Source organism: Pavona decussata, unplaced genomic scaffold (genome assembly GCF_977016875.1).
Source record: "Pavona decussata unplaced genomic scaffold, jaPavDecu1.1 SCAFFOLD_38, whole genome shotgun sequence".
Taxonomy (NCBI): domain Eukaryota; kingdom Metazoa; phylum Cnidaria; class Anthozoa; order Scleractinia; family Agariciidae; genus Pavona; species Pavona decussata.
The window spans coordinates 766,077-790,741 of record NW_028145460.1 but is presented as its reverse complement, the minus strand read 5'-3'; the positions used below and the strand labels follow the sequence as shown (position 1 = coordinate 790,741).

At 37.8% G+C, this 24,665-nt stretch overlaps 2 protein-coding genes across 2 annotated transcripts in view; one reads left to right on the top strand and one right to left on the bottom strand.

Moving 5' to 3' along the window:
• LOC146483448 (uncharacterized) overlaps positions 1 to 11,642 on the bottom strand; it is a 31,655-nt gene extending 20,013 nt beyond the window's left edge. The window contains exons 1-6 of the mRNA XM_085105621.1: positions 10,117 to 11,642; positions 7,501 to 7,710; positions 6,514 to 6,663; positions 5,165 to 5,473; positions 4,113 to 4,360; positions 1,048 to 1,255 (exon numbers count right to left, since the gene is read on the bottom strand). Of these exons, the coding sequence (XP_084961747.1) occupies positions 1,048 to 1,255; positions 4,113 to 4,360; positions 5,165 to 5,473; positions 6,514 to 6,663; positions 7,501 to 7,710; positions 10,117 to 11,503 (2,512 nt within the window). The 5' untranslated portion in view covers positions 11,504 to 11,642. The remainder of the gene's footprint in view (positions 1 to 1,047; positions 1,256 to 4,112; positions 4,361 to 5,164; positions 5,474 to 6,513; positions 6,664 to 7,500; positions 7,711 to 10,116) is intronic.
• A 27-nt stretch (positions 11,643 to 11,669) lies between these two features.
• Positions 11,670 to 24,451, top strand: LOC146483447 (zinc finger CCHC-type and RNA-binding motif-containing protein 1-like). Its single transcript, XM_085105625.1, has 7 exons — positions 11,670 to 11,795; positions 12,896 to 12,984; positions 15,362 to 15,390; positions 16,446 to 16,557; positions 18,177 to 18,284; positions 22,873 to 22,970; positions 23,298 to 24,451. The coding sequence occupies exons 2-7, from the start codon at positions 12,901 to 12,903 to the stop codon at positions 23,509 to 23,511; spliced, it is 645 nt and encodes a 214-aa protein (XP_084961751.1). The 5' UTR covers positions 11,670 to 11,795; positions 12,896 to 12,900; the 3' UTR covers positions 23,512 to 24,451.
• Positions 24,452 to 24,665: the final 214 nt, after the last annotated feature.

Sequence of the window (24,665 nt, the reverse complement as noted above, 5' to 3'; positions counted from 1 at the left end):
AACAAAAACATTTCTGAAGCGTGAAGTAAGAGGAATGTAAGTTGTGTTCCAAAATTGGCTTCAGATACAGCAGTCAATGAACTTTTATATTGGTCATGGCTTGTTCACTTTAGCTTTTGCACTTTGTTTTGTCTTGTTGAAGCGAAATAAACTAGTTGTCATCCCTTGTTTTGTTATTCTCTAAGAAATTATGTCCTGGCTTGCTGAAAATGCTGGGGAAATAAATTAAGCGTCCACCCTCATGGGCCGAAAATCAACAAGCACCTGGGTACAGTAGTTTTTGAGGTGCTATTTTAAGACTTTAAAAGCCACATAAAATTATTCACCTTAAGATTTGACTACGATCAGTTTGAGATTGGCAACAACTTTCCAAATCCAGTTTGTGTGTTTTAATAGATAATCAGTTATCACACCAACCTTGTTTCTAGGGTCTCATTAATTGTACTGGTAAGAAACAGGAAGGAGTGGGAGTGTTGGGAACGTGATGAGTTTGAAATTTGAAAGTTGACTTAAACTCATCTTACATGTAGTACAGTACATGGAACCCCAATTTTACGATCGCTGATCTAACGATATTCCAGATTTAATGATCAACATTCTGTGTCCCGGCAAAAGTTATTTATAAATCGGGATTTCGTCGACAATGATATTCCGATTTAACGATATGATTTTGCTGCCCCCCTGCTATTTTTGTAAAATTGAGGTTCCAATGTACTTACAAGTACTCAAATTGAAAGGTCCCTATTTTAGTATTACCATATTAAACAATACAATTGTATTTGAACTGCAGGTGACAGATTAAAATAGAACAAAAAGACCCTTCTAGTTGTTCATGCAGCTTACTTGCAGTTGCAAAAAGAAAGCCAGACAAAAAAAAAAAAACATTCAGGCATAAACAGGATTCGAACCCATGACCTCTGTGATGCCGGTGCCGTGCTCTACCAACTGAGCTATCAAGCCAACTGAGAGCTGGTCATAATATTATTGTGAGTTTGAAATATTAACCCACAGAGGGTCTTTCTTTCTGATATTTAGTCAAATTCAAACCTTCTGCAAAAAGTCGCCCAAATCTTGGTTCTGGATTGGAAGAATCAGGAAAGGCAGAAAGAAAGCCGTCTGGAATATGGCGACTCTGCATTCCTAAGTCTGTCCACATGGATAGCTTGGATGGAACAACAGCAAGCTTGGAAATACGGAAACCATACTCTTCTTGGCGTAGGGAAACAGTGTGGATTCCAGGCTTCAAAGTAAAGTCCTAACAACAGCAAAACATGTCATCAACATGTAGCTGTCTTCAAATACCGCAAGATAAATAGGTACAGTGTAAACTACCACCCTGAGAATCGTTAAGTCCCCTGGATACACCATATTGCAAGTATACATGTACAGGGTCATTCAAAACTGACAGACATACAGCTGTACATAATTATGGGATTCTTCACTTTTACAATGTGATGTCATCTGTAAAGTGGAAAATTAATAGCATGGAAGGGAGGAGGGGGTAAGATGAGGATTGGGGAAGGGAGTTTAGTGTTCCTAATTAGGGTTCAAAACCACACCTCTATTCAGGGTTTTTCTTAAGTATTTGATTAGAAGGGACCAAATTTAACTTAGCCAGGACCACAAGGTAGATTTGCTCTCGCCCTTCTGTATACAGTGTAAAAATAGCTGGGATGAAGTATATAATAGGCAAGTAATGGTCCCTGTGTCCCTGCTCTAAAAAATACCCTGCTATTGATCGCCCAACGGATCATAAAAAAATCCTTTAATCCAAACAATTGAACTTAGGTTCAATTGACATTTCAACTACATTCATGTAGGTTAAAAACATATTAATTTTTACCAGGTAAAACACAGATCATTGATTCAAGCTAGGTCGATTATCTGTTCGACCTAAACCTCATTTAACCTTCAACAGAATTTGCCAGTGCTGCAAAAGAAATTCCTTATGTTGTCACAGATCAACAACGAAGGAAACAAAAGCATAACTAAAAGTGAATGAGCATTTGAAGCTTAAGGGGGCAATTCACCTAAACGCCATTTTTCCGCCACTTGACACGGCTTTAATGGAAATATCTCATTCATGTTTCAAGCAATCCAAAAACCCTATCATTATCCAGTGAATCTGTGTTGTGGGGTATTTTGTAAATTTTTGGGTGATTTTTGGGTATATTTGGGAGAAGTAGTTTTTTTAGAAGGATTGGTGAAATTAAGAGAAACAAGATGCCCCTCTAATGGCATTACACGGAATGGTTAATGTAGCCCCAATTATTCCCCATTGTATGTTTCGCAGATATTTAAAAAATATCCTGCCTTGGCCATTGAAATAATTGTCTGAGTGGTTTTATTCAGATATATCTTGCGTGATACTTATCGTTGTGTTACTAGAAATCATACCAGAAATAACTATGCAATAACGTCATGACCCCGCTGAACTGGTCTGGCCTCCTCTAGCTCTAATCCTTCGATCTGTTTTTTAAAGCAGATTTTCTTTGCTGTGAACTCTCCCAATTTCCGCTGTTTCAACTGTCGAGTACTACCTAGAAGTTATTATTTCGATTTACTGCTTGAAAAAGGTTGGTTTTCTCTCTGAAAACGGCAGATCCGGAGTCTTAAATTCAGACATGTGGCCGCCATTGAACGAAAACAACTTTTCCAAATGATGATTTGCTTTGACGTCACACAAGTAGAGATGAGTGGGTCCCCTCCCTCGTGATATACGCGCAGATAATGGAGTTTGATTGGGCCGCTTTTGTTCAAGACAATCAAAACAATAGATCCCTTCTGGGAGAGGGAAGAATTTAATCTAGTTTTAATGAATAAATCAAATGATGATTTGACGTCACACAGAAGTGATGGGTGGGTCCCCTCTCTCGTGATATGTGCCTGAAAAATAGATTTTGATTGGGTCGCTTCTGTTGAAGACAATCAGAACAATATATCCTTACTAGGGGAGGACAGAGTTTAATGCATAAATTAATGTGCACATTTATGACACCGATGAAGAAAAAGATACCCGACCGAAACCTAGACACGTCATGCCCTGCGGGCATTCCGTGTAATAAGAAATATTGAAGATTTAGTGAAGTTTTAAAATTAGAATTTGTAGTTAATAATTAATAGACAGATACCAAGTTAGTCCACTAGCAACCTGGGGTGCTCTTGCGTGGGTATCAACTGTCTGTTGGTGTTCCAAAAATCATTTTCTTTCTTCTATCCCTTCTTAAAACCTCTTTAAATTTCATTCAAATTTAGGTAAATTGCCCCCTTAAAGGAGCCCACATTCATTTCCCAGACCGACTTTAACTAAGTTTAGTCTCTTTTGGAACCAAAATAATGGGCTGTCTGTATATACAGCTGTCTCGACAAAGGTTGTTCAAAAAAAGCGTAAAAGTGTATGCGACAATGCCGAAAGGTAGTCTAGGAAATACCCATTAAATGCCTCGACAGTACAGTGAAGACTTGAGATGGCGGGGAATATGGATTCTGACTCAGCTTTTATTAAAATTTATTGGGTATTTCCCAGACTACCTTTCAGCATCATCACATATACTTTTACACTTTTTTTGGACAACCTTTGATGAAACAGCTGTATATACATGTACACCCAAAGGGGGGTGGGGGTACTCCCTTATATGGGCTATTAGGTATGTGCGGCGCCAAAGGGTATGGTTTTTCAGCCATTTTGGTCATAAATAGGGTATTGATTTTAGCCATTTTGCCGCCAATTTGGTAATAAATAGGGTATCGATTTTTGCACTCTAGTCTTGAATTCATTTTTTTAGAAGCTACTTCTTCATCATCATGTTTACGGCAACTGTGTATGTGCCGCAACGGCCTGTCATGCCTTTAACATTGGTCTGGACTAGGGAAATAATTATAAGGCAGGTCTGAAACAGGGTATTAATTTAAGGGTCAGGTCATAAATAGGGTAGGGAAAATCGCAGATTTTGGTCATAAATAGGGTAAGGGTTTGGGAAGCGGGCCGCACACCCCTATCCAATTTTTTTGGGAGTACCCTCCCCCCTCCCCGGGCATGTACAATAGAAATCATTCCGTCTGTTTCATAGAAGTATCCCATTATTGATTAAACAGAGGAACTTCCACCATACCTGGAAGTAGAACTCAGTCCACAAAGCATGGGAGCCCTTGTGCGGTGGCCGCCACCTGTACCAGTCTCCATCGTCAATTTTAAATGAGATGTCATTGGTTTGGTTTGATGTCGCAAATGTTTGCTTCCATACCACGTAACTTGCTGTGAATGCAACCTTGAATTCATAAGTGGCAATCCAATCGTGGTGAGAACCAACGGCTTTCACATAGTTTTCCTGGTTGACTGTCTCAATACTATAAGCTGGACCTTGAAAGATATGGTAAAAAAAATATTATTAATAGTTAATAAATAAACATTTATGTAACAATGTTTTCTAGGTTGGGTTCTAACAATTTTCAATAAATTATTGTTCATGAAGTATCAATTAAGTATAATTACTATTTTATTAAAAACTGGATCATTGCATCATGCAACTCCAAGGATTTTACTTGGGTTAGTGGCCATGGTATATGAGACATTATTAACCACGATAACTAGCAAGATCTCTCGCTTGTTTTTATTAAAAAGTATTATTCCACTCGTGTTTGTTGGATGTGAAATGATTATAGCCAACTCAGTGCTTATACACGCCTCGTTGGCTACCCATCACCTTATATCCAATATAATGCACGCCTGTGGAATATTATTAAAATAAAATATACCTTGTAATAAACTGGCATGTTGCAAAGAGTTTAAAATAACAATAATTGATTATTGCACATAGCAATAAACAAAAAAAAAACTTAGCACAGCACCAGCTTTAAGTATGATTAAGGTTGAACAAAATCCACACAACAAGACTTTGGGTATAGGCTCAGTTTAAACTTAGACTTACATGCAAACTTTACAGCACCATAAGCTTAAAATTTGCTTTAATGAGTGAGCTGAAAACCCCAGTTTGGGTTTGCTTTTGATCGTGGATTACCGTAAAATGACTTTCGAACAACCAAGCTCTGAAGTACATAACTGACTTTTTAGTTATGTCCCTAAATGTTGCTGCACGCTGAACTTTCTAAGGCTTTCCTGTGTCTGGGAAAACTACACGCGTGTGAATAGGAGGCCAAGACTAACCAATGGCTGATGGCATATCAGCACGAATTTCACAACCAGACAGTGAAACTTCCCTTTTCTTGCACACTTCAACAGGAACTCTTTTGCTGACTTTCTGACAATCCAACCTGATGCTGCTGATTGCCACATTAGCAGCAGGACACTTGTTGTACTTGCAAACAGTGCACTGTTGGCTGTTTCGTTGGCAGTTGGTCTCAGGGAGTGTATGTATGAACCGGATTTGATACACCTTCCTAAACTTTGAATTCTCTAGGTTAACAAAAGCAGCTCTCCAAAAGAATTCTCCTTGAGGCCCCTTCATGCTCCATCCTAACACAAGAGACAAGATCACAGACACAAAACACTCAGTGCTTTGTGCTTTGCCCTTCAATAATTGAAGAGACCCGTGCACAAAGCACAAAGTAGAACTTTAAAGGCCCACCTTCACCCAAGAGTCATTGCGGTGATTTGTTTTTGTTTTGAAATGCTGTATTGTCCAAATGCGTGATCTTATTGGCTGTACGAACTCAAGCGGTTCATATGGGTTTCCTCTACGACTCGTGCTGGAAGGAAAGAATATTTGTGATCGCTTATTGTTTTCTCGCTCATCTCCCGCTCAAATAAAATGAGGGGTTTTCATATATGAAAATTGTTCCTCGGCGCGCAATACATCTTGGGTGAATGTGGGCCTTTAAGGATGGTACATGTACCTTCTCCGTGTAATACCAACTGAAGGTACCTAAAGTTGTACATTTTAGCAAGGGCTACTTGAATCCAAAACACAAATTGGGGGCAGCCATACATTTTTCAGCAATAATCTGCAAGCAACAATAATTCTTAAAAGCAAGTTAAAAGACATATATTTTTAACAATTTAATGTCGTTTCTTTTTGCTTTTTCAAATTGAAGCTTATAAATTATCTCCGAAAAATGCATGGTCAGTCCCAATTTTCTTTCTGGATTTCAATAGCCCTTGCTAAGATAACCTTTTCCCAGTAAGAGGTATAGAATGGTCCTAATATTATTGAAAAATTATGTCTAAGAAAATTTTTGGCGAGTCTCAAAAGCTCATCATCTGCAATATATTACACTATAATTATTATTATTATTATTATTACAGTATCTTTTAAATAATAAAATATAGTCATTATCAGAAACTCCAAATTATAATTATATATTATTATCCAAAAATTTGGTTCAAAATTTCCACTAGGAAAAATCAATCCAAAAGTCACTTAACAGAGATTTTCTTCAATTCATCCAGGCCTCAAATAAGAATTCTATTATTAAAAATAATTAAAACTACTTAAAGTTGAGCTAATTTTTTTTGTTTACATTTTTTTACATATTAATTACATTGTTTTATAGTACCTGAATCCAGCCAGTTACCATGAGGGCCAAGTAAAGGATTCTTTGTATTAACCATGACTTTAAGTGTACCAATATCACCTCCAAACATGTTCCAGAAGAAGCGCAAGTGACATTTGTCAGCTCCATGAGTGTTGGGACTTGTCAAAATCACTACGTTAACAAGAATAAGGGCATTAATTTTAATTTGTTTCTGCCAATTTTTGATCTACGGTTCGTACTGTTGGTCAATGAGTAAAAGATACATGCATTTACTATAATGGTAGCTATAGATTAGCCAGGGGCTTTTGGTTATCTCCAATACCCCTGATTGTGTCACAAACATTTTTGACCTGTTTCGGTGAAAATGCCCAGTACAACAAAATTAATACCTTCATGTTACAAATCCAAAAAATATTAGAAAACCGAGAGAAATATATCAACTGAATCCTTCAAAGTGCAGTTTGGAATGAAAATGCAAGATAAACTTGTAAAAAGTAGGGCTTACATTATTTTATGAAGTTGCAACCAACCCAGTCCATCTATATCCAGAGACACTCATGATCAAAACGTTTCATATACTGCAATTTATAACAAAACTGGACTTGCTCATTACAAGTACATCTGGCCCTGGTTGTTCAAAAGCTGATTAATGCTAGTCCACAATTAAAAGTAAACCGAGGTTTACATCTCGCTCATTAAAAGCGCTTTTTGAAAAGCTAATTTTACGCTAATGTTTAAAGACATGTCTGAAGTCAAACCTGAGGGACAAAATCTTTGGAAGAGTCTGATGATTAGCTAATTAGCCATAAAGGAAAATTCAAGTTCACATTAATCAAGGATTAGTTTAAATCAGGCTATGAGCGACTGGGCCCTGTAGCATTCTGTTTCTGTTCATGGAAGAAGATTTTGAGGATTTTGAAATGACACCAAAACCCTGTGACACTTCCCCTTTAAGAGCAAATTAATTTATTTTTTAATAAGTAAAATACAATAGCTACATATATGTACCTTTCTCATTTGGATGAGCACTAGTGGTGTTGGTATATGCATAGTATGAGCCTTTGGGGTGACCCAACAGTGGTCCTGTGTTGGACTCAGGAGTAGAGGTGTTGGTTGTAACCCACGAGCTGCCTGTGCGCTTGTTAGTCCAGCCACACAGCCTTGAACCGTCATCAAAGTCACATGAAAGAACAGTCCTTTTCAAAACTACATCACACCCTGTATCACAACAATAAAGAAATACTATATTAATTATGTAATTATAATACAATAAAGTGGGGTTTCATTAAGATTTTAAATAGTTGGGCGAGAGGTAACTTTTGCACCTGAGCAGGATAGTTAAATTGGATGTGGTCTTTTACTGAAAACACTGGTTGAGATGTTAAAAGCAGCTGGGAAAAGTCGAGATTGCAGATGGTCAATTAGCTAAGTTGCCGGCCCTTACAATGCCGTTAACCTAATTTTTCAAATCAGAAAACATTCAAATTTGCTGCCATTTTGGCTCACTACTTTAATTACTTAGTCTCATTCAGTTCTTCTCAGAGCTGTGATATAGATAATTAGGAACACGTGACTTCAATTTCACCTTCACTTTCTGTGTCAGACAAGCTCTCTTCCTGAATCTATGTGTCACATAGTGTCGGTCAGCCTTTCTGGTCAGCCGCAAGGGTAGACCGCAAAAATACAGGATTTAAAAATAAGAAAGCTGCAAATCGAAACATTTTTTCAAAGAAGTTCTTAATGGTTGATGTGTAGTTTCAGGTTAGAAAAAAAAATGGATTATGGACACTTTAATGAGACCCCTGATAAAGTTCTTGGAGGAGAAATATAATAGAGAAATATATTTTATCAATTTTGAACTGTGGATTAAAAAAATGAACATCTAAGAGACTATTGTAGATATGTACCTTAATGCAGAACTTTGCAAAAAGAAAGCCTGAAAAAAAAATCAGGCTTGAATGGGATTTGAACCGATGACCTCTGGGATAACAATGTGCAGTGCTCTTTTTACAACTACTAAACTGTCGTGTGTATTACTAACAGGGCCATAAGATCGTTAAAATTACTGTTAAATGTCATCCTCATTAAATAAAGTTTACTTACTTACAACATACACTTAGTACTAACTTACTAGTTGCAAACATACACCATGTATAACTACAGTGTAGTATCTCATTTATTCAGTATAGCACTTACATGTACTTATATTGCCATTAACATAAAGAATACCAAGGTATTCCAGTGCACTTACTAAATGAGTTTTTTTTTAATTATTATATTGCCTAAAACTCGTAAAGTAGTGGAATTAGGCCAAGATATTTGCATTTTGTGATCAATTGGGAGATGCAATTGGCCCGTATGTCCTTTCTTAATACAAGACAATTTAATAGCTTTCAATCATGACATTGAATTGGTGACTTACTTTTTACCTTTCCGCTGATTTTGAAGTATAAAAGCAATTTTTCTGTTGTTAATTAAATCTACCACAACGTTTCACAGCTACGATCAGCGTGTTTGTATTTAATCTTATTCGTTAGCAGAAAAATCGCCATTGCGGCCCCAAAATGCGTTCTCTTCGTTCTGATTCTTAAAAGAAAAATTGGCAACCAAAAAGTTTGGTTTGTGTTTTACTGCGAAGGAAAAATGTTATTGACACTTTTTGGCGACCACATTTTTCCATATGGCGACTGAAAAAAAACATTCAGTCGCCAGTTGGCGCCTGCCTAAAAAAGTTAATTTCGGATCCTGTTAAAGCACTAAATAACAATGCTACCTCATCAATCTATCACAGACATGATAATGTAAATAGAAATGTATTAATATAAACAGAAACGTATTCCAAACGTTACTCTAATTCGTTTTCAACTCCTTTTTAGAAAAACATCTTTTTACACACTTTCAACCAACCACTTTATAGCTGTACATTTTCTGATAGGATATTACATACAATAGAACCTACATTGAGTAGCTCCTAAGATTAATGTGCATGTATACAATTTCTATGTTGCGTTATTTGCTACAAAGGAAGCCTAGGTCTGATACTATATTGAATGGAAGTCTACATGTTTTTAATAATTACATGTATCTTTAGCTGCCATCTCTCCCACATTATTGTTAGTCAAATCCAGCAGATCAGAAAACAAAGGTCTCACCTACACATGCCAATTTCTTACATCTACAGTCTGTGTAACTCAATAATCTGGACCACTGGGCATGATAGTTCCATATAATTGAAGGGTTGAAAGTAATAATTGACCAACCTACATGTAAATGACTTTTCAGAATGCTTTTTGTTGTTTTCGCTCAGATCAATTTATTGCTAAAAATTCTAAGAGGTTTGGTCACTTTTTCTTTGGGAGCAGAGTTCCCATAAACCTTCCCAGGAAATCGCAGGGTAAGGTTTGATTCTCAGTGGATTATCAAAGCCTGGCTTGTTTTTGTGTTTCGTGGTATGAAAACTTTTGATGAAACATGTTATGATAATGGTAATGATTGTGCAATTGTTTCACTTCATAAGATATTGTTACAGTCATTGATTTCATTTAACATTATTTTGTAAATTACAAAATAATATAAAATGAAATCATTACACACACAACTGTACATGTACATATATTTAATTACCTGTTAATGACCTTCTCTTTGTACCATTGTTGCATATACTGGAGCACTCAGACCACCCTGATACCACTGTCTTGTAAGAGTCATACAGTGTTGTGACACAGTTACTGTCCTCATAAAGCACCTCCGAGGAACTACTGCATTTGGTGGAGTAAACAACAACTCTAATTTGAACATTGTCACTTCCTGCCTGTAAATTTGAATCATATCCCCAACCACTTTTTACAAGGAGGGGATATCCCTTTTTTGATCCATCATGTTTGCTAGGAGCCCAGATACGAACCCTGTTTTCATCATAAGCGAACACAACTCCTCCATATTCATTAGTGCCATCATCATCTGACTGAGTGGCACCTTGCGCTTCAAACACATAACCAATGTTTTTTCCATTCACTGCTCTAAGCTGAACAAGGACAAGTGCCGGCAACATGTTTTCACCATGAACAATTTCCTTAAACGAGTTATGGTCTCTTTGCCCATTAAAATTAGACCAGTCAGTTTGAAAAGTTGGTGTAGGTAGCTGGTTGACCCAGAGTAAGGTCTCTACTCTGCATTTTGTAGCTTTTTGGGTGTTCACTCCACCACCCCACTCCTGGCCTATAAAGATGCACCCTGTGTTATTGTTGACTCCATCAGGGGCCCATAAGCGCACATATTTCTCATTATACGCGAATATCACCCCTCCAAAGTTACTACTAGGGTCGGGATTCTGAGATGCCGCGACAGCAGGAAACCAAAATCCCTTATTAGGGTTGTTTCCATCATTTTCAGGGGTTTCAACAGGAGAAAGTCTGACCATAACTCTTTCGGGCAGTTGTCTCAATTCGTGATCAACCCTATGGTACGTTTGGCTTGATATGTGCACACGGCTATCAATAACGTGCTCGACTCGAAACGTTGGCGCCGGACCGTCCTTCCATACTTCAACAACAACTTCGGCTTCGTCAGACTCTTGGGTGTTAACCTCACCTCCCCAGCCGTCTTTAACGAATACAACATGGCCATTCGAATCCGTTGGAGCCCATATTCGAACAAGTTCCGCGTTGTAAGCAAAAACCAGGCCACCGTAAGAGCTTATAAAAGGCGAAGACTGACTAGAGCCTATTCCGTTGAAACAAAAATCGCTGTTGTCTCCCTGAGGGGGCTTCGCGTAAACACGAACATAAAATGGATCCACATTTAGCCCATGACGGACTTCCCTAAACGAGTTTGGGCCTTGATTTGATTTTATCGTGAAATTCGTCCTGAAATCCGGTTTCGGGAATGTCCCCAGCCGTGAGCCATAGAGTACATTTTCCGCCAGAAATTCGCGGACATGAATGGTTGTCAACAATGTCACAACAACCTGTACGAACCGAAAAATCCGAACTTCATGCGCCAAAGAAGGCATTAAGGCCAATTCAACTGTTGTAAATCTTTGGGATATCTGTTGAGTTGGCACATTATAACGTGTTCCAGTCAATTGGCGCACAACAGTTGCCGCAATCACGAAATACACGCTATAAACACGAGGTCAATATAATTCTCCATGCTTGAGGATGTTTTGAAAATGCTGGCGGCTTGGTAGCCACGCTGTGTGAATCCAAGGTCACGGTTTCCGGACACGCGAAGTACATCCCCGAAGTGTGTCGACAGTGTTCGTGTTCTTGTCGGTTTTCAATATGGCGGACGACACATCTAAGGTAGGAAATAACATTATGATGCTGTCAGAATCGTTTTCATGTGATCTAACATTTATTGTAAGAGAAATAAAGCGTTCATGGGACAAATTGGTAATACAGAGCCACTTTCACAGCAGTCTTTGCAGTGGCTTGGCGGCTTGTAGGAGTTGTGCATGTAGACTCAGGTAGCTAGACTGTGAACTGAAAGACTGATTTAGTTTTTTATTATTTGGCACTGGTTACAAGATATGTAAGCTTACATGTTTTACATGAATAAGATTTAAGGAGGAGATAAATACAATGAAATTTTTTGTTTTTTAGGCTGTAGCCCAGCTTGTAATATACTCAAGTAGGGTTAGATTAGGGTAGCAAAACCTGAGCAGATACTACAAATAACATTAGATTTATAAGCTTATGCTTGCTGTCATGTGAATAGTCCTGTTGTACCAATAATGAAGTAGATGTTTTTCTGTCTTTGGCTTATCGTTCAGGCATAGGAAAGCCATTTTTTTTTTTTGTTTTATAAAATTGTGAAATAAGTAACCATTTCGAAATCATTAAAAGTTGAAGGCAAACCTGTGCAAAAGTAATCCGAAGTAGTACATGTAAGTAACCTGATTTAAACACATGTTGCATATGCATTGAGCTATGGCTCATTTGAATACAAATGTAGTGATGATTTGGCCTTGGCATCCAAATTTATCGGAATTCACTCTGATTTGGCATGCTGTACAGACTTTTTAGAAACATACATGTAGTTGCATACATGTATTTACTTTGTGATTCGAGGGCTCACATATGCATTCACCCAACACGCTAATGACTTTACCTTAAAAATAGAACCAACTGTTAAGGGATGTTTGAAGTGATTTCTTTTCTTCTCTATTTAAAGCTAAACAAACGTTCTTGGTTATGTGATATCAGTCTTCTTACAGTATGTATGCTAAGAGAGTTGTTATCACATTAGAACTTTTGTTTAGCTAAAAAAGAAATCATTAAATGAAATCAAACATCGCTTACCAGTTGTGTTGTTTCAGTTCTTAGGTTAAAGTCATAAGCTTGTTGGGTAAATTTTTGCTGGTTTGATCTTTTATGTTTAATTGTTTATTTAAATTACACAGTTACCATGAGTGGGGGACTGGCACCAAGCAAGTCGACCATTTATGTAGGAAACTTGCCATACTCTCTTACTAACAATGATTTGCACAAGGTAATTACATGTATTGTCTTAAATTATTTTTTTTCTAACTCCCTTTCGATTCTTCTCAAATGTTGTAAATGTTGTAAATAACAACATAAAGTCTTGTAACAGGTTCTATGGGTGGTACTTATGTTACCAATTAATTTTGACATCATAATTAAAACTTAGGGGGAGCAAGGATGGTGCAGTGAGGAGAGCACTCACCTCCAGGGTGCAAAGAAAGTCAGCTTTACAGCTTGCCCTTTCGGGCATGTACTAGCCCGAAAGTCACTTTAACTTGCCCGAAAAAAGAAATCATAAGAAGCTAAAGTAGTATTAATTTATTCACTGTGTTTTAATTAGGTTATTATTAATTACACGATTGGTTAATTAGTTAGCTGCTTTATTAATATTGATAATCCACCATAATTTAACGAAAACTTTAATTAACGGTAAAAGTTGGCCTGGTAAGAAACTTAACACATTGGCACAATGATTATGACTCTTAATCTTTGGTTGTGAATGCCTTTGTGTTTTTTTTCATTATAAATGTCAACTGGTTATTAAATGATGGAGTAAAGAATTAAGGTGAAACAAGCAGGAAGAGGTTCCAAAAAACTTGCAATTGTTTTCCCTGAACACAATATGACACATCTGACTAGTTAACCTCTTGTGAAAATTTCTACATGTAAATTAACTAGAATCTGTATTTCGTAGCTGTTCAAAGTCTCATTACATTTTGTACATGAACCAGATACTAAAAGTAAGGTCTCATGAAAAAATAAGTGATCTCAGCACATGCAACATACATCTTGCAATTTGGAATTAATCTACGCACATCTTCTAAGAAAAAGTAGTTTGAAACTAAACAAATTCCTACTAGACACGCTAACCCAGCAACAAGGAAAGCTGCCGACTACAGCGCAGTCAGAACTTGACCGTGCATTTTGCCGCCAAAAAATATTTCCCGCCAGAAAAAAATTTACTGCTAATCATAACTTTGTGCATACATGAAAACTTGACATCTTTCATCATATTTTTGCTCCTCATACAAACGTGTTACATCAAGTAGATTAGTTTTCTGAAAAAAAAAAAAAAACAAGCAAAAGTTTGGCTGTCAGTTTTCACGCAAAAGCGGAAAGTTCCATGTCACGCATCAGTGCCGTCGTAAACAAAATTATGCAAATTTCTGGCGAAATGAACATTTTTAGATCTTGTCAGTTTTGATAAAGGTTTCAAAGGAAACAAAATTGTTTCATTTTCGCAATTAACATCTGATAGTTTAGGGGAAAGCAATAGGACATGATCGATAAATTTTCATCAACTGTTAAATACACACCGTGTAGAATTTATTGAAAAGCACGTGACAATGCAAAAACCATGAACGCGACGGAATGATCAAAGCCTTTTTGGTATGTTCGTTGAATAATGAAGCATATTAATAAATTCAGACAACTAGCTTTCTTTGAAATAATTCTTGTTTAGCAAGAGTAAGTTATATTTAAAATTATTTTTGCTTGAAGACTGCGTGGACTAGACTACGAAGGGAAAATTTCACGCATTGTGTTGGGCATGAAATGTAATGCGATACTTTTGTCAAAAGATTTCCCTTTGTGAGATAAGCTTGAAAAAACGGCTTTTGGTTCACATAAATCTACCTGGAAGTTAAAAAAGTATGTCTTACAGTAATAATTATTTTTTAAATTTAATTCCAAAAAAAAACCTCACTTGCCCGTCGGGCAAGTGTTGGTCAAAATCCACTAGCCGGATCGCAAAATCCACTATCCCCGGGCTATCGGACATGACTTTCTTTGCACGCTGCACCTCCCACCAATGTGGCCTGGGTTTAATTCCCTGAGTTGACCCCCTAATGTGGGTTCTCTGGTTCTCCTCCCTCTACAGAAAGCAACATTTCCAAATTCCAATTTAGTATGGCATCCACACCTGGCTATTAAAAGATACAGGACCATAATAAAGTTACCAAAAATGTGAAGCCTTCAGAAACACAGAAAGCAGCTTTTTTACATTTCCCACAGGTTACTGACACTTGTGATAACTTTAATGTAGCAATAACATTATTCAAAGTAAAAAAATCAAAATTAAATCTGCAAAGAGTGATTCGGTTTGTTTTTTTCAGCATCCTCTTTGACGCATTTCAAATTACAATAATAATTATTATTATACTTGGAAAGATATTTGTATCTAATAATACCTTGGAGTAGTGAAGTTTCTACCCCATTATACACCAATTCTTTCAGGTTTGCTTCGGTTTAAGCTGGCAACAGAAATAAATAAATTATGGAATAGAAATAAAGGTCTAAGTATTCTTTGTTTCAGTTTATTTGTAACCAGACAAAGCTTGGATTTCACTTCCACCAATATTTCAAATTTTAACATTAATTTACAGATCTTTGAAAAGTATGGAAAAGTTGTCAAGTAAGTTGTCAATGTTACTTTTATTTTGTGTTATGTAAAATTCTACACAATTAATATGTGTGTTTACTGCTGCCCATTGGTGGATACTTTCTGTTTTTATGTTGTCTGTCTGCTTTGCAGTCTATGCTACAAGGAAATCATAGAACTCCATTTTACTTTAGGATGCTGCCTCTTTTTGCTACTGCGTATACGTTCTGCGCATCTCTGGATGGTCAGAAAAATGCGGATTTCTTTAGGATGGTACCTCCCTAAAACAAAAATAGTTTTTGAGCAGCTTATGAGTATGCGGGACAAGCAGATCTTAGCAAAGCTTTGTGGAATCCAAAAGCAGAATTAGGGGTAAGCATGTTTTTTTCAGAGATGATTAAGCCTCACTTTGAAGCTTAGAGTTTTTTTAGAATTGTGGCTCAAGTATGACTCTGGCAAATTGATGGTAACCCCCATTGATTTTGTTTTTGGATTTCAATAGCTGTCCTAACTTAGATCTTCATTTCCTGCATAATCATAAACTGCGTAAAAAATTCCTCAGTATTAGAAGTCACTGTCCTGTAGAAATATACGTAAAGAACACTGAAAGCATAATGTATTTATGAGGAACTTTCATTTTGTTATCCATGTATATTATTACCACAAATATTTAGCAATTGTCCTGCGAAATTGTGCGGGGTATCCCCAATATGGCCTCCTTGGCTAAAATCGTGGGGTATTCCACAAGATTGAGCAAGATAATAAAACAATTATTATTATTGTTTTACTATTCAACACATTGATAACAAAGCACAAATTTATTTCAGAAAGGCTGGATATGATCTTTATTTTGCCATTTTTCTCCTTGACACACAAAATTACGTATATCGCAGGATATCTGTCAACAATGGACAACAAATGTTGAGTGCACCATCACCGTATTTGGGCAGTGTTAGAATGTGTTGAACAGTAGTACTACTGGGAAGTTGCATTTGAGTGTGCAGCCACCTCTTTTTAACTTTTACCTTGCATCTTTGGGGGTTTATCATAATGAAAAAGTACACTGACAGTGTGTTTTCTCTTCTAAGGGTGACCATTCTTAAAGACAAAGACACAAGGGAGAGCAAAGGAGTGGCTTTTGTGTTGTTTTTGGATCGGCAGACAGCGCAGAAAGCAGCAGCAGCTGTAAACAGGAAACAGGTATTGATAATCACCATTAAAAGGCCTTATACCCATGGAAAGCAGTGAGTTTACAGTCAATCCACGTCATGCGTAACCAGTATTTTTGAAATTTGAATAGAGTTTTGAAATTTACATGTCAGTTTTGAACATTGCAAATGAGATTTCAGGGTTGCAGTAGAAATTTCCCTAGTTTATTGACGGTATAAAGCTATGAACTTTTCTTTACATTACAGCATAAAGTTTTTTAAGAATAACAATTGTTTCCCAAGTATTTGAATCTTTTTGTCAGTTAATGCGTTATTTTCAGAAAGATTTCCAGAGAAATGTTCAACCTTCCATTCAAATGCCGGACATTACAAAGAGGAATTTGACTGTTCATTTCATTCTTGGAATACTGGTGACGTGGATTGACTGTAAAGCTGTGTTCAGTACATGTCTTCCCTGGGCATGGGCTTCTCCCCAGAAATTTTGCCGGGGGTGTGCGTCTCGGTTCTCCAAACCCTGACCCTATTTCAGACCAAAATAATTTTGCAATTTTCCGGTAATCTTTTTGAGACATGGCCTCTAAAATTCATATCCATTTTCAGACACAGTCTCTAGAATCTGTAAAATCCATACTCATTTCAGACTTCCAGAACCAAAATGGTTAAAATCTATATATTTTGGGGGAGTACCCCCCAGTCTGTCTTCTCTTCTTCTGTGTATAAAGTTGCTAAACGTAACGTATACATTTGACGTCAGATTTGTTGCCACATAACCAGTGTTCTTAACCTTGCGGAGTGTGAGGTGCCGGTACACTGTTCACCTGAGCCTTTCTAAAGGCCGATTTAGACGATACAACTTTTGCTTACGACTGTCGCATGCGATTTTTAGAGCGTGCGCTGCTCGTGCACAACTCTTGTCACACAACTCTTGTCATTCAACATTGCCTATACCTACGATTGTCGTAGGATTTTTAAAATCCTACGACATTTTTTGTGACGTACACGACAGTCGTAAGTGAGTTGTTGGTTTGATTTACACGAAACAATTCGTGTCGTAGGCCTGTCGTAAGCTTGTCGCATGCGATAAAGTCGTACCTTGTAAATCGCCCTTGAGGAATCTCTCATGTAAACAGCTGAATATTCAATGAACAGGTTATATTCTCAATGCGTGCTTTTCCTAGCAGTGTTTGTAACAGTATTTGGTACACTTTAAAATTGTTTTGAAATGTAATTTTGAGCCAATAGTAAAGAAATGTCAAAGTAAAAATGAGGTACGGAAATCTTTTTGAAAAATCTTTGTTGTTTAGTAGTTAAACTTGAATCAAAATTGAACAGTTGTAGCTAAGTATTGGAGGACGGGCAGGAGAGCCTGTCAGCAACCTTCCACCAGACATTCTTATTGTCTCCTGAACACACTGGCATGGAACCTGATTGGTACAGGTTGGCCTTGTCCGCCATCTCCGTGAATAAGTGATGTGGGCCTTGTCACATTACGATGGTCGAACAACAGGCAGAGTTCCACGCCATTTGTCAGTCGTTTGTCGTTGCGAACATACTGTAGCTAACCAGCGAAACATCATCTGTTTTCTTAGAAGAATTGGCATTGTTCTCTCTTAGTTTTTGTTAAACAAGCCCTTTTATTTTTATCCTTAGATGTTTGGCCGCACAATAAAATGCTGCATTGCAAACGACAATGGACGAGCGACAGAGTTCATCAGAAGAAAAAACTATCCAGACAAATCATCCTGCTACGAATGTGGGGTAAGAATTTGCAGATTACGAAAATTTCTGCCCACTTGACTAACAGCTCGTTTTTCGTTGTTATTATTATTTGTTTTTATGTAAACAAATACTTCTACAGGAGATGTCCAACTCTCAGGGCTGGTTTAAACACAGTCTTGTAGTTGAAATTAATATTACGTATATTGCATGTGATACTAATGACATAACCTATGTTCAAACAGCATACATAAATTTGTACAAAATTGCCTACTAAAAAGGGTGGGAAAAAAATCATTGACATTTAAAGAAGATCGCTGGAGCTCTTTTGAATTCAGAAGGTTTTTTTTCATCGATCTAATAGCCCTATACTAAAGAGTGCATTTCATGTTTTCGCTCCATTAATTCGAAAATCTCCTTGAAACGTCTAAGTTCTCGAGAGCGTAAGCCACACAACAAAATTCAGTTGTCAATAGTAGTCCAGGCAAAATGAGCTGCACAAACACTTCATTAGAAAAACCAAAATCTTCGTATAAAATATAACGACACAACATTCATTTGTACCCTTCACATTCACATTTTCCGCAATTACCACCATAATCATCCGCCACTTGCTCCCGACTGGCCTCGTAGCTCAGTCGGTAGAACAACGTACGATCAAATCCAGAACTGGTGGGTTCGATTCCCACCGAGGTCGGAGAGTTTGCTTTGCCTCGTGCGATCTCCCATTTCCGCTTACTAGGGCTAACGCTCAGTGGGAAACTCATGGGTTCACTTAGCACTTAGCACATTATAAAACATAGTTGATTGTAGCACAACCTGTCTTGCTACTTTACATAATGCCAGTGTTTATAGTATTGAGTGATAACGATTGGAATTGGTCCAAAAGTAAAAAAAGGAACGCTTTTACTCGAAACTGAAAAGAAATTATAGCATTGCTACAAAATTTTCAATCTTGCAATCGTGACTGTCTATTTTTCCGGTAGTTCCTGTTCACTTTTCCTCCAAACCAAGGAACAGACAACGGATGAAATCTGTAAAAACCCGGTTTGGTGGCTAGTTGTACAGTAACTGTTGAATCTGTCAGCTGTGGAGAAGTTAAGGGGATGCATGGTTGAGCTAGACTGCGAGCAGTCGTACTTATTTCCTCAGATCACGCGCGCAAAGTGACGGGAAAATTATGCAAATTCGTCGCTACATCCATGGCGCGCGCTCAAGCGCTACAGAACTTTGGAAAAGAAGGAGGCTGCTCGCAGTCTATGGTTGAGCCTCAACAAAACTGGAAATATCAGCCGATAAAAAGCTGAAGAACGTACCACTATAACTTTCACCAGCTAAGATGACTGTGATATGCTCCTGTTTTCGTTTTCTTTGCATTTTTAACAATTTTGGACAACTCAGTAAAGTGAACCTGAAGCGGTATAAACATTTGCTTCGTTCGAAGAGTTTTGTAACTGATATCTATGCTGATACTGATACACTGTTCCTTTTAAAACCATTATTCGGATTAATCACAGCCATTTTAGTGTTACTTGCAGAGCGACTATCTTTCCGCTTGCCATCTTTCGACTTGCCATTGTATAAAGCACAACTGATTTACTTACGGTTGAACTCGACTTTGGGCAATGGAGATGGATTTATTTATCTTCAGCCTGACTGACGTGGGGGATATCAAGAAGTTAATCCGATGTCGATAAATCGACAATTTTGAAATTTAACGACCTCCGAACAAAACGGCCGAATTCTTCCGGAAGTTACAACGACAACAATTTATTTGAAAACCAACGGAATGAATGGCTTGTCCCGCAAATAGTTACAAAACTTATCGAGGTGGAACAAGACGAATACAGGAACCTTTGAGAAAAGTAACAAGAACTTGCAAATACAGACATACAAATACTTTACGTAGTAACAGATTAAAGCATTTTACACTAGTTTACAAAATAAAAGTAATAATAATAAATTGAACAATTATTTAGTTAGTCCCGGCTACATTTTTAATGTGTTATGGAACACAGCCGATCGAAAGCGGTCAAATAATTTTAATTTTCCTGAGAGCCTTGCAAAGTTGACAGGTTGACACATTTCTCAGCCATTTAAGGTCAGTAGTTGTTGCTAATTTTTAATTTTCATTTGCCAGTAAATGGAAAATTTTTCGGCAATTTTTTTTAGTAGCTACTCTCTGCTTTTCACGTAACACTGAAAGTGGCGATAATAGAATGTAGCCAAATAGGTGCGCATTAATTAAAGATGCCGAGCTATATTAGTAAGTTTTCAAATATAGCCACAGCTCATTATATTTGTTTAGTCTAACGAATTTCGACTCCAAGTGAAAAATGTGTTCGCTGTAATACGATTTTTTAGTTGACTTACGATGAACACCGCGCCTCAGTCATGTCACGGCAAAAAGTGGAAAAGTTTCACGACCTAGTCGTTTGCCGGATTTCACAACTTTTTGGTAGAGAGAGTTACCAGAGAATTTGTTGAACTTTATTATCATAATTTTTTTTATCATAAAAGCGGAAAAACGTATGCTTTGAAATGTTCCAACAATATAAGGTTGCCGACAACCCAAAACGTGGCGCATATGACGAACTTTGTTGCGTGTATCTAGCTAAAGTCTATTTTAGACGTTGATTTTTATTACTGATCAGACAGAATGTTCACAATTCATGTATATCAAGAGGTGTGCAACAGATAAAGATGCGTTCCAGATGCTTCTAATTACAGCTTATTGCTGCTTTTTTCGTAAAACAGGAAGTAGCTGTATTGGTGTAATATAACCATTTTGAGCGCTTTTGGGGTAAACATTTCGCACACAGAACACCTGTCGGCTAATTCGCTGTATTTGCCACAAACTTTAGTTTGGCCTACGAGGTTTGACTTCAAATTTTTAGCGAAGTAATAACAAGAGATATATCCCAGCAAGCTTCATTTTACTCGTTGTGTGCGACGAACTCGACGAGGTTGTTTTAAATTATGTTAGGTAAGCCCTTTCGTGAAACCACACAGACGAGATCGCCTTCGTTTCGAGGACTTGTTTTCGCCACTACGCCGTTCTCATATAAACTCGTAGTAAAATGACGACGGCTATCTCGATTTCCCGCCAAAATGACGCAAGTTGAGTCGCGCGCGCTTTTTCTCTATTGGAAAAAACTTGTATTCGTACTCGTAATAGAATCTAAAAATCTCTACTGAAACATATGGCAGTATTTCCTGCTGAAACTGGCCTACGTGCGTAGTAGAGATATTGCGCGCAGACTGGGGGTTGCCTCTGAAGTCGGCCTCTGTGTAGGGACCTTAAGCAGCGACGACGACGACGTCAACGAGAACGTCAGAAAACAATAGCTTTAATTAGTCCAACACTGGCTCTGGACGTGCATTATACACTCTGGTCCATTTCTTTGTCGTCCTCTGCAAAATAACAACGTGAAATGACCAAATTTAAGGTTTTATGGAGAACGTGAACGCATGATGATTAATTTTCCTTTCTCTAAGTTCTGAACTTTAAGGGCGCCCTTACGACGTTAGCTCCTCGATAGTTCGGCAACATTACACAAACTGAGAGAGTATAAATCATCGCGAATTTTTTCAGAAGACGCGAAGGTAATTTTTTAAGTTCCGTTTCCGTCGGCGTCGTCGTCTATCTGCTTAAGGTCCCTTTTTTTCAAATGGTATCTTCAAATTTCTAAAATGTAATGTACTCTTCCTGAAGTGATGTTATTTTAATTTTATGCCCCCAATTTTTTTAATCCAAACACAGCCTTGCCCTAGGATTGATGTATTTGTAAAATTCCTGTTTTAAAATCGCCAGAAAAGAGCAGGTTCTACAGCGAAATTGAGTATTTGCTATTTGTGATAGCGAAAATAAAATATTTTTTTGGTCGATATGTTAAAATATTGATTATTATTTAACAATAACAATAACAATAACAATAACAATAACAATAACAATAACAATAGCAATAACAATAACAACAACAACAACAACAACAACAATAACAATAACAATAATAATAATAATAATAATAATAATAATAATAATAACCTTAAATAGCCCTCCTTGTGTACATTTTATCAATTTTGTAATAGGGGCTTTTGGGGAATTTGGCTTCGTGGCTGAGCGTTTCGTTTGGCATTTTCGCTCACGATTGTTTTTCAAGCCATTAGTTTACTGAGACTTAAGACGTTGAAGTACATTGGCATGGCATGTGTATAATTTTGCTGTTACTTGGACACAAAACCGTAAAAATCATGAATCCATATTTAAAGAATCAATCATTTTAGTAATCGATCAAATTCTCACATCTGTTTGGTTTAGTTCTCATTTCCTATTTTCTGGCAAACAACTATCGCACTGGCTATTGAATAAATTAAATATTAGAGCAAGTAAAAGAAGGAAGGAAGGAAGGGAGGAAGGGAGGGAGGGAGGGAGGAAGGAAGGAAGGAAGGAAGGAAGGACGGACGGACGGACGGACAGAAGGAAGGACGGACGGACGGAAGGACGGAGGGAGGGAGGGAGGGAGGGAGGAAGGAAGGAACGAAGGAAGGAAGCAAGGAGGGAAGGAAGGAAGGACGGACGGATGGACGGAAAACAGCTGATCTCTTCTTTGTTTTCTTCACCGATTAGGAGTATGGTCATTTGAGTTACGAGTGTCCTAAGAATATGCTGGGCGACAGAGAACCTCCACCAAAGAAACAAAAGAAACGGAAAAAGCAAGACGATCGGTATGTATATGACTTCCGTGTTTTATCTCTCTTTTCTCAGAAAAATAATATCTAATACCCCATTATTCCTCAAGCCAGTTTATTTCCAAAAGGCCAAACACTTTGAGATCAGCCAAAAAAATATGCAGAATATCTCTGGGCACGGCAGATCTCAAAACCCACTTTGTCGGTCTCAGCAGTGTGCATCTTCATTGCTGCACCTCCATTAATTTCTTTTCCTCCTCTTCTGGCCTGTTCTTGTCCTTCACATTCTTTATCTTGGGTTTCACTAGTCGGCATCCAGTGGGCTTTTCCCTAAACAACATTCGCTCTCCTTATATCTTGTAGGGAAGATGAAGAACAAGAAGAAGAGGAAGAAGAAGAAGAGGGCGGCGAAGACCCGTATGAGTTTAGCTTGGGCGCTGTTATCGATGAGTGTGCAAGAATTGCATCCCGCGAAGATCAGAGCAATCCTGGTGCGTCATCAAGTGGAAGCGGCAACGCAAAAAAACGGAAAATTGTTCAGAGTTCGTACTTTAGTGACGAAGAAGACGAGGATTAGAAATTCAATAACCGTTGGTCTGGTTCGCTGCCTTGAGTCACTGAATGACTTAAAAGGAGAACAGTCTGGCTTGGTGCGAAGTATCTAGATAAGAATTGTTGATGTTGTCGAAACTGCCTAATTTCTATAGTTTATGGCTATGCAGATGGAGACATTTCAAAAACAAGGAGATGTTTAATTGTTTTTCCTTGTTCTGCTTGGGAAGTCATGTTACAAGTTACTAGACATGCCTGCTTTACAGTGAAATCATCATAGAATTAGAAAATACACGTTCAGGATGACTCTTCATTATACAAGCAAACATTCACTAGGGATTTCAAAGCATTTCTTAAATGTTTGTTTCTCCCAAAGTAAATCAGTGGATTAATACAGGACGTCATTAACGCTATCGTCATAGTCCATGGCAACAAGATAGCGAACATCTGAGGGTATCGCAGTCTAATAAGATTCACAGTAAGAGACGGTGTCAAAGAAGCCAAAAGCAAGATGGCGACAATGCACATATCAAGAGCCACTCTCTTCTCACGCCGCAATATCGCTGACATCTGTTGTGTGGCGACGGCGTCGCCCAGTTGACTGTTGTGAAGTCGAACGGTGAACAGCATTCTGATGTAATTTGCAATCGGGACCACGATAAACAGCACACCACAAATTCGCACGGCAATGAAATCGAGGACAGGAAAATGGGGCAATAGTTGAAGTAGAATCGTACACAGCAGCCACATAATGCTGGTACGGATGGCAATTTTCACTGCACCTGTAAAAGATATTCAACTTAGTAATGGCAACGTTAGAAGAATGATTTAAAATTTCACTTTTCAAGGGCAAGAATCCAAAGTTATTCCGCGAAAAAAGGAAAATGTTTGAAAAGTTAGACCACGCTTTTACTTATTTCTAGATCTGGATCTTTAAAATTAAAATTAAAAGTCCTGTGAGTTTGCGCTTCTGGGTTGTTTTGTTTTTTTATTTGTGGGGTGGGGGACGCTTGTTACTGTGACATAGACAGTCCCCGGATTTGAGCAGGAGTGCACTCTGATTGGTTGGTTACTAGTAAGCTATTTGACGATTATCCTGCGGAATGGCGCGGAATATCGCCTGGTACTAAGTCGACGAGGCCAGCTAATATCCTACGAGTAAAGAGCAGGAGGGAAACA

Bases quoted from the DNA above. Each gene is read 5' to 3' on its own strand.
- LOC146483447 (XM_085105625.1), top strand. From the start codon at position 12,901: ATGAGTGGGGGACTGGCACCAAGCAAGTCGACCATTTATGTAGGAAAC. The intron at 12,985-15,361 runs GTAATTACATGT...ATTAATTTACAG, and splicing joins CTAACAATGATTTGCACAAG to ATCTTTGAAAAGTATGGAAA. The intron at 15,391-16,445 runs GTAAGTTGTCAA...TTCTCTTCTAAG, and splicing joins AAGTATGGAAAAGTTGTCAA to GGTGACCATTCTTAAAGACA.